At 25.5% G+C, this 9,017-nt stretch overlaps 1 protein-coding gene and 1 non-coding gene across 2 annotated transcripts; one reads left to right on the top strand and one right to left on the bottom strand.

Annotated features, from left to right (window-relative positions):
• Window positions 1-421: 421 nt before the first annotated feature.
• On the bottom strand, window positions 422-4,543 carry LOC105650820 (serine carboxypeptidase-like 2). The gene is made up of 14 exons (XM_089723125.1): window positions 4,391-4,543; window positions 4,141-4,286; window positions 3,329-3,405; window positions 3,122-3,244; window positions 2,932-3,034; window positions 2,678-2,715; window positions 2,460-2,561; window positions 2,281-2,364; window positions 1,946-2,086; window positions 1,771-1,842; window positions 1,554-1,678; window positions 829-942; window positions 677-731; window positions 422-594 (listed from the first exon to the last, which is right to left on the bottom strand). The coding sequence occupies exons 1-14, from the start codon at window positions 4,519-4,521 to the stop codon at window positions 514-516; spliced, it is 1,392 nt and encodes a 463-aa protein (XP_089579251.1). The 5' UTR covers window positions 4,522-4,543; the 3' UTR covers window positions 422-513.
• Window positions 3,916-3,987, top strand: TRNAP-UGG (transfer RNA proline (anticodon UGG)). The gene has a single exon. It is a non-coding gene; the product is annotated as a tRNA-Pro (tRNA).
• Window positions 4,544-9,017: the final 4,474 nt, after the last annotated feature.

The raw sequence follows: 9,017 nt of genomic DNA, 5'->3' as shown, positions 1-9,017 counted from the left end.
ACAAAATTAAAGTTGCAAATTTCAGGGGAAATTTATATATTGAGCCTAAAAGTAATATATATATATATATTATCTTTTTTTTTTTTCTTTTTCTTTCATTATCTATTTTTGCAAATTTCAAAACCTTAACCTCCATCATCATCTGCCTCTCAAAGCTCCTGTTGAATTTAAGCATTCAAGTTGGTTTTCAATTTTTTGGAACTTTAATAGTTGAAAAAAGATCTTTTAGACGTGTACCATTAAGGAGTAGTTGTTGGGGGACAAATCAAAATTACTAGAGAACATATGAGCTACATATAGCCATATGTTCTTTTATAAATATAAAATATAAAAAAATGAATTTAATATTTTGGATAATTCCATATTTTGTATTCTTTTATTATTCATAACGTAATTTAAATCACTTAATTTAAATAAACGCTTAATAAAAATCCTCATTTTATTATAAATTTTTAATGTGAGGATTATCAAATGCATAAACCATTAGAGAGGTTCCAAAAAAAAAAAAAAAAATTAGAGAGGTTCATAAGCCATCCATCTAGCAACCATTGCAGAACACTCAGCTTTAAATTCTGCAGCAAAATGGCCAGCTCCCTATACAATATATAAAAACAAATATATTTTAATATTAATTAAAATAATCAAAAAATTAATTGAAATCTCAAATTTATCTTGCCTTTACAGTTGCATAGGTCAAGCTGAAATTTCCATTCACAAATTGCCTTGTGTATCTGCATCAAATAAATTTATACATATTCTTCATAATAATTTTTACCACTGTAAATAAATAAATGTGAATAAACGTAAATTGGGATTAATAAAAATTACCCAGCAGTTTCATTATTGACTGTCCATGCTCTCCAGGCCTCTACCAAAGGCAAATTGAGAGACTTTATCCATTGTTGTGTTCCAATGTATGGAATTCCAGTGTCATGATCTCCACTGTTGCAAGTTATTAAATATTAATAGACAACAATAGTAATAAATATATAAATAAGTTGCTAATAATAATAATGTTGATTCAGCAATCCTCATAATAATTTTAATTAACCAATTATATAAATTTTATTATTATAACATTACTATTTATTATCAATGAGCATTCAGTTCAACCGAATACAGTTATCCCTAACCAAAATAACTAATCGAATTGAATAGGTGTGAATAATTAAATTGGATCAAATTTTAATATTTAAGTTTATTGATGAATGAACAAATCAAATCAAATAAACGAAATTAAAAACATTATTTATATTTTTAAATTAACTGATTTTGTTAGAAAGCCGAATCGAACCATCTAAAACAATATCGATTCACTTTGATTGCTATTTATTTTGAACCAAAATTTTATGTTCAAAAATTTGTAATTCATTTATTTCGATTTTGTGTAAAAGAAAACTACCCTGAAATCAAAAAAATCAAATTTAGATTTTTAACTAAATGGTTGAACTCCATAAAAATAAAAAAAATAAAAAAATAAAAAAAAAGAACAACAGAGCTTTGTTTACAAAGTTGAATTTAATAATCTCATTTTCAAAGTGAACTAGACTCACCTGTATATCAAACCTCGAAGATCAGACTTGGTAAAATTTTGATGATAAGCAAGAACACTTGAGATGTCATGGACATAAACACTGTTCAATGTGTCATTACAGTATGACCAAGAACTTACTGACCCCTAAAAACAAAATTGTTCAAATTACGTTATTTTCCAACAAAACATAGCAAAATTACAGATTTACACATCAAACGTAATGTGTGTTTATTTACCTGTTGAACATGAAGAGCTTCTTGGACATCTATGTCATTTGCCCATATTTCAGTAATAGATTGGCGATATTTCTAGTAAAAGAATACCCAATTAACTAGTAATTAATATATGCACTTTTAGGTTTAAGATAATGAAATCTAATCAAATTCAATTTCAGAAAGAAAGAAATCTTACACTGCATTGTTTGTAATCAGCATTCGGAAGTTCTATTAAAGAGTATATAAACTCGGATTCAAGACGGGTTTGGGTCGAAGTCGCACATTCACTTCTACAGATAGGATCTAAAATTTGGGTTGGATTTATATGGCAGAGCAACTGCAAATATTAATTAATTGTCAAATAATTAAGTACGCAAACATTTTGAATAATGTTACTAATTTTAGTATACTGAAATTTTCTATTTTTGTCTTAATTACTAATTAGTATGCCATTTCAAAAAAAATAATAATAATAATAATAATAATTAGTATTTGAATTTGGGTGTGTGAGAATGTAATTTGTGATGTAACCTCGTTAATAGCGCTAATAGCTTCGACACATTCTTTATTTGTTGGAGGAGGAAAAAACGTGCCATTGCAACTAATATTTGCTGCCTGTAAACATGAAAATTGAAAATATTAGGATCTAATTAACGTAGTGATTAATGTACTGATTATATATATATATATATATATGAAAATTAATTAACCTCAAAATGTTCATCTGATACGAGACCCAATCGATTGGCTGTGGGAATTCTTGAATTGAAATCGATAAATAAATCTGTTCCTGGATTTCCCATTGCATAACCCTAATATCAAACAATTAAATTATTGACTTAGTGCTTGGGGATTGATTTTATTGTGTTTGCTTAGAAATCTCAAGTTAATTAGTATTCAATATAATAAAAAAGAATTATATATATACCTTAACATTTATAATTTGCTCAACTCCTGCTTCATTACCTATATGTAAAAGTTAGGTCTTAGGTTAAACAGTTTGAAAAAAAATATTTTTTCGGTCTGTGAAAATACGTTTACAAACTGAAAAAGAAAAAAAAAGAAAAAAGACAAAAAAAAGTAAATTTTTTATATTTAAAAGTATATTTAGTAAAATAAAATAATTTTGCAAATATTAAAAAAAAAAAAAAGAGAAAATTAACAAATAAGTCCTTAAATTACCCTTCAAAATATCTCCAATTACTATTGGGATTGGATTTCCAGAATACCCTTCTCCAGACAGGTAGAGTGGATTTTCCAAAAACTGAGGGTGTTCAATAAACCACTGCACATATAAAATTCAAACCTTAATCAAAATGAAACTCATCATATTTTTAATTATAAAAATTAAAATTAAATAAAATTAATCAACCTTTTGTATAAATTCATAGGCATTTGCTGCAAATTTAGAGTCACTTGTACTGTAACCTTCTGTGGTTTTTGAATAAGAGAATCCAGTCCCAACAGGTGCATCTAGAAATATTATATTGAGTTCCTGAAATATAATCAAACATTAATTATATTCTAATAGTAGTTTTTATAATTTATAACAGGAATATGTATAAAAGAAGCTTAATACCTTTGTCCATGCATTTCCATTTAGAAGAAGAGTTGGTAAGCCTTCCGAGTAATTGTCAATATCAATGGACAATGGACCTAAGAAAATAAAATCTTTTCTTTAACAAAGAAGATCAAATAAAATTTTAATGATTTACTCTATTCACAAACCTAACTAATTCCGCTCGCTTATTGAGGCAAAAGAGCTAGCTCGAAAGAGTTTGCATTATGAATTATCAAACCCATAACCTAATCATGGTGATCAACCCCACAACTATTTTTTACTAATGAATTACCCATGTTCAGGATAATGATTGACTCAATTGAAAAGTGAGTTAAATTTTATTTTATTAATAAAGGATTGATTCTTTAAATCATACTATAAATAAAGATTTTTTCTTTATTTACGAATTATTTAGTTCTAGATTAATGGTTTGCTTTTAACCAATTCGAGAAAATGCACGTAATATATATATATATATATATATATATATATTGTTTTGATTCATTATACCATCTTACTCCTTAAATTAAAAAATAAAATTTTTTTTACAATTTTTGCACAGCATGAGATGAAAAGAAAATTAAAATAATGAAGAAGTACCAAGCGGGCATTTGGTCTAGTGGTATGATTCTCGCTTTGGGTGCGAGAGGTCCCGAGTTCGATTCTCGGAATGCCCCTTTTTTTGGTAAATCTGATCAGTTATGTCCTTGTGGTTATTTTTAGCTGTTTATCACCATTTTTCTTTTTATAGACTTTTTATTTTTGACATGAATGTGGTGAATATAACAAATAATTTCTAAAAATAAAAAATAAAATGGTAAATATATTACCAGATTCAAAGAAAAAAGAAGCGAGACTAGAGCAACCAGGGCCTCCGTTAATCAGAAGCATAAGAGGATCTTCCTCTGGTTTACTTTGAGATTCAACAAAGTAGTAGAAAAGCTGTATTTCCTCATTTTCTCCTACACCAATATATCTGAAATGAACCCACAAAAATATATCCTCAAATTAATAGTTAAAACTGTATAATATTTTCATCATTCAAACATAAACCCAGTTAAGAAGAACTAATTAACGTACCCAGTTTCTAATGTGAAGGGAAGATCACCATAACCTGGTAGATTCTTCACAATACTTCCTCCTGATACAGCTTGCAACGTGTAACCAAACAGAGGAAGAAGAAGAAGAAGAGAAAGATGGCTCAAACCCATATTAATAATGTAATTAATATTCCTTTTGGCTTCTCATGTTTAACAAAGCTTTCATTACACATATTTATAAGCATAAATTTTAGAATAAAACTGTGATGTAATAAGTTGGTAGAAGACACGTGATTTTAATTTAACTTTTGTGATAAATCACTCAAACTTAAGATCTCTTATTTTTCATTTTAATAAATGCGAGAAGTTTTACTAGACCGCATTTGATTGATAAAATTAAAGATATTTTTATTAATAAATAAATCAATAAAGTGCTGAGTGGGATGGTAAGCAACTTCAATCTCATAAGTAGGGGCGGAGCTCCCTTACAACCTAAAGGACGTGGTGGCCCCTCAAAGAAAATTTTTTTTTAACAAAATTCCTTATTAAAATGAGATTTTAATCTTTCAAAATATAAAATAATTATATTTGTCCCTTCAAAAGTTTAAAAAAATTTAATTAGGCTCTATCGAGAAGAGTGAGAACACAAGTTCGATTTTTTTAGAACGCATTTTATTGAAAGGGTAGGTAAAAAACATTTACTCTCTAGGATGCAAGAGGATTACACCCCCTTACTAAAAAAAAAAGTTTAATACTTTGTCCTATTTCTTTATTTTTTCACGATATTCAAAACTTAGGTATTGAAAATAAGTCTTGTGATAAGAAAAATATATTAATTAGTAATTAAATGAAGCTTAATTTAAAAAAAATAAAAGCATACTTTTTGATTTCTTTTCTCCAATAAGATTTTTTTTTTCTTTATTTTCATTATGAAGGGAGTTTTAGATGAATTTACATGCATCAAAATTGAACCTTGTCTAGACTAATCTCTAAAGATAAACTAATTTGTCATTAGTTCATTAACAAATCAATCTTCAAGGTGACACTAACACCATTAATTAATTTATTATTAGTATTTTTCATGGAAAAATAAATTGCTTAATTAAAAATTCACGAAACAATAATTTTAAATTTAATAGTATATAATATGTGTGTGTAAAAGCTCGCATATCTTTTATATCTTTCTTTCGATGAATGTGACAAAGAAACCAATTCAAATATTCCAATATGTAAAGTTGTTAACCCATCTAATCTTGCACATAGAAACTTCAATCCATGTTTAAAATTATAAATTTATTAAACTTGTTTTGCATGTTTAACAAATACAATGGTCCTCAAATCTACAGTAGCTATTATTTGAATGTGGCTTTGCTTGAAAATATGTATTTTAATATAATATATTCGGTAATACTAGACATTTTTGTAATTATTAATTGTTTTATTAGTTTTCATTTATTTTTGTAATTATTAATTTGTCGTAATAATTACTAAATTCTTTTCATCCAATCAAATGGATGTATTTTTTTGTTAAATTTCAGCATTACTTTTTTATTTTTATGACCACATCCTAAAACAATTTTAATACTATCAACACATGCAGAAAAAGTATTTCTACTCAATAATTAGGACATGCACAACAAATCCAATTAGAAGCTTATTAGTACAACATCCTTATCTCTATTTTCTATTTAGTCATGATTGTTAGGTTAATGACATTATGACCTTTGCCTTTTTCCTATGGCATTACATTATCAACATTCACAGATTTGGCCAAACATTACCCTTTATCAAATATTAAACCTTATGCTAGCTAAAACCCATTGTTTAGCTTGAGTTTCTCTAACCAATCACATCGAAACATAAATATATAATTTCGTTTTATTAAGATTATGAACAATTATTGCCTTAGTTATCCTCCTCTCATACATCATCAACATGCACTCATAGAGTAGAAAAATCAAATTATTTCTTTTATTTTCTTTTTACGCAATTAATGTCTGGTTCCTATTGATGTGTATGGCCACTTGACTAAGTAAGAGGAAATAAAATAAAAAAAAAAAATTAAATAGAAAAATCACAAAGATCTCAACTGGGTCACAACATCCATCCCCATCCGAATGGTTTTAATTAATTAACTCTCAATTAAAAATTAATTAATGAATCAGAATATACTCAAGATTGATGTGCATCACTTTCACTATAACCAAGTTGACATTTATATAAAGAAGTAGAAAAACCTTAATTAATTAAGTTGATCATGTGCATTTTTCCATCGACATAAAAGAAAATTCGAGTTGAAAACGAGTACAACTGGCGCAAGAAACACAACATCCAATATTTGAAGTTTTAATATTAATTAAATCGTTCATTATCCAAAAAGTAAATATTTGCTTATCTCATAACAAATGCAAATAGCTGTTCTTTCTGCAAGGAAACGTAGTCCCACCGTCTGAGAATCGAGACTCATCCCCTCCAAGGCCAAAACTTTTCTACCATATATACAAAACTTCAAAATGTGTGTTCCACATTAATCGCACTATGTGTTAAACCTTAAAAAATTGATGGTTGATTAAATTGTGAATTGATCATCGCTCGGAGTAAATTTGAATATATATATTGGAGCCAAGGATTATAAGAATCCTATATGATCTGTTAGTTAGAGTTTATTTAAGAATCTAATATCCTTTAATGTATTCATATATTTTTCTTTTATGTATTTTATTATTGTATATTATTAATTATATAATCTCATATGAAAATATGTAAAATCAATTTCACTTTAAAGATAATTTATTAAAAAATAGATGTAAATACCATAAAATATTATGATTTAGAACTTTTAATAAAATATAATATATATATATATATATATATATATATATATAAAAAGTTAATTGAAATTTTAGAATTATACAATTTTTCATGAATCGAAAGCAAATTTGGCATTATAAAAAAATTGAAATATTCATTAATTTTTAATTAATTTATTTTGAAGTAGGAACTAGTATCTTGAAGTTGTTTTTACTTTTTAAAAGGTTGAAGTGAAATTTTTATTAAATGCATAAAATTAATATTTAAATAATCTAAATTTAATACATGAAAAAGAAAATTATGTATGGATATTGAAAATTTTAATTTATTTCTCTAATTTTATGTTGGAATTATTTATTAAAAATAATTAATATGATATATGCCTTTTTGAATCTCAAAAATAATCATAACAAGTGAATAAAACTGAATTGTTCTTTTAAAAAAATGAATATAACTTGTTTTAAAGATAAAAAGTCATTTAAATATTTTTAAATCTACAACTTGCATATAAATAGTGTTAATCTAAGAGTCAATATAATAAATTTCTGTATAGATAAAGAAAATTTTCCTTATTTATAGTAGTTTCACCCTATTATAAAACTGGATTCAGTAAAAATAATTATAAAATACTCCCTCGACTTTTGAACGTTATTATAAAAATTATGTTATTAAATAATATAATTAATAAAAATAAAGTTTTGATCATAATTAAAATGTTACCTGAAAAAACTATTGAGAAATAGGGCTATAAATATAAAGACAGTAAAGGTTTTTTTAATGCTGAAGGTCACGGGAGAATTTGACAGCAAAGTTTTTTTTTTTTTTTTCTTTTTATTAAACAAAGAAGGAAGAAGTTAATGGTAGATCTTTAATTTTTTATTTAACGAACATATAAGACAATTGTAATTTGCAAAATAAAAATAGAAAAAGAAAAATATTTTATCTTTAAATAAGTTTGTCGGAAATCAATGAATTAATTTATACATGGAGGAAAACGTGCATCCTTTGTATTTTTTTTTCATTTTTTCTTAAAAACTACAATGTAGGAGAATGTGAAGAAAGTTGAATGAAAACAAATAATTTATATAATCGATGAATTATTGTTTACTTGTAATAATTATAAGGAGAGTGGAAATTTTTTTAAATGTTTACTTTTCTATATATTTTGACAGTAAAATAATTGATAATTAATAGTGATAATAATAACTCAAAACTAATTTGAAAATAAAATCTCAATATATAAATAATAATAAATTTTAATATTTGAGAACTCAAATTTATATATAAATATTAGGATTATTTAAAAAAATAAATAAATAAAAGAAAGAGTGGCCACTCATGAAAGAAACAAAAAAAACAGCAATATATAAATTTTAACTCTTTGAATTTGGGAGCAACGTGATAAATTAAAAGTTGATTCATCCTTATCCTTTGTATTGGGAAATAATGAAAAATGAAATCCATTCAAAGTGGAAACTGTGCTTCCTTGTCGTTTTTGTTGGCCTCATCGTCTTTATTTACAGAGATCGGCCATTTCAAGAATCTAGTCAAGTTTCTTCAAAATTGAATAATTAATTATGCAAATGGGAAAAACGTGCCAACGGTATAAAATTCAAAAGTTAAAAATAATTATATACAACTTGCATGTACTCGTTGTGTTTTTTTATTAAGTTTCTTTAACTAGCTTAGCTATTCAAATTTAATTACTTTAATTATCTTATTTTTATTTTTTAACTAGTAGTTTTTTTTTTTTTTTTTTTGAGAATTAGTTGCTTTTATTTGTTTATTCAATAAGCTTAGTAATTCATAAAATTTGTTTAATTTAATCATTTATTTTTTTATGAATTAAGTTTAGT

Source organism: Jatropha curcas, chromosome 6, assembly GCF_041381405.1.
Source record: "Jatropha curcas cultivar XTBG-Jc1 chromosome 6, XTBG_Jcur_1.0, whole genome shotgun sequence".
Taxonomy (NCBI): Eukaryota; Viridiplantae; Streptophyta; class Magnoliopsida; order Malpighiales; family Euphorbiaceae; genus Jatropha; species Jatropha curcas.
The sequence above is the reverse complement of the archived record's forward strand: the minus strand, read 5'-3'. Positions and strand labels throughout refer to the sequence as shown.

Excerpts from the sequence above, each read along its gene's own strand:
- LOC105650820 (XM_089723125.1), bottom strand. The coding sequence starts at position 4,521 with ATGGGTTTGAGCCATCTTTCTCTTCTTCTTCTTCTTCCTCTGTTTGGT. Across the intron at positions 2,562-2,677 it reads AGCAAATTATAAATGTTAAG|GGTTATGCAATGGGAAATCC; the intron begins GTATATATATAA and ends GTTTGATATTAG. Across the intron at positions 943-1,553 it reads CTTCGAGGTTTGATATACAG|TGGAGATCATGACACTGGAA; the intron begins GTGAGTCTAGTT and ends AACTTGCAACAG.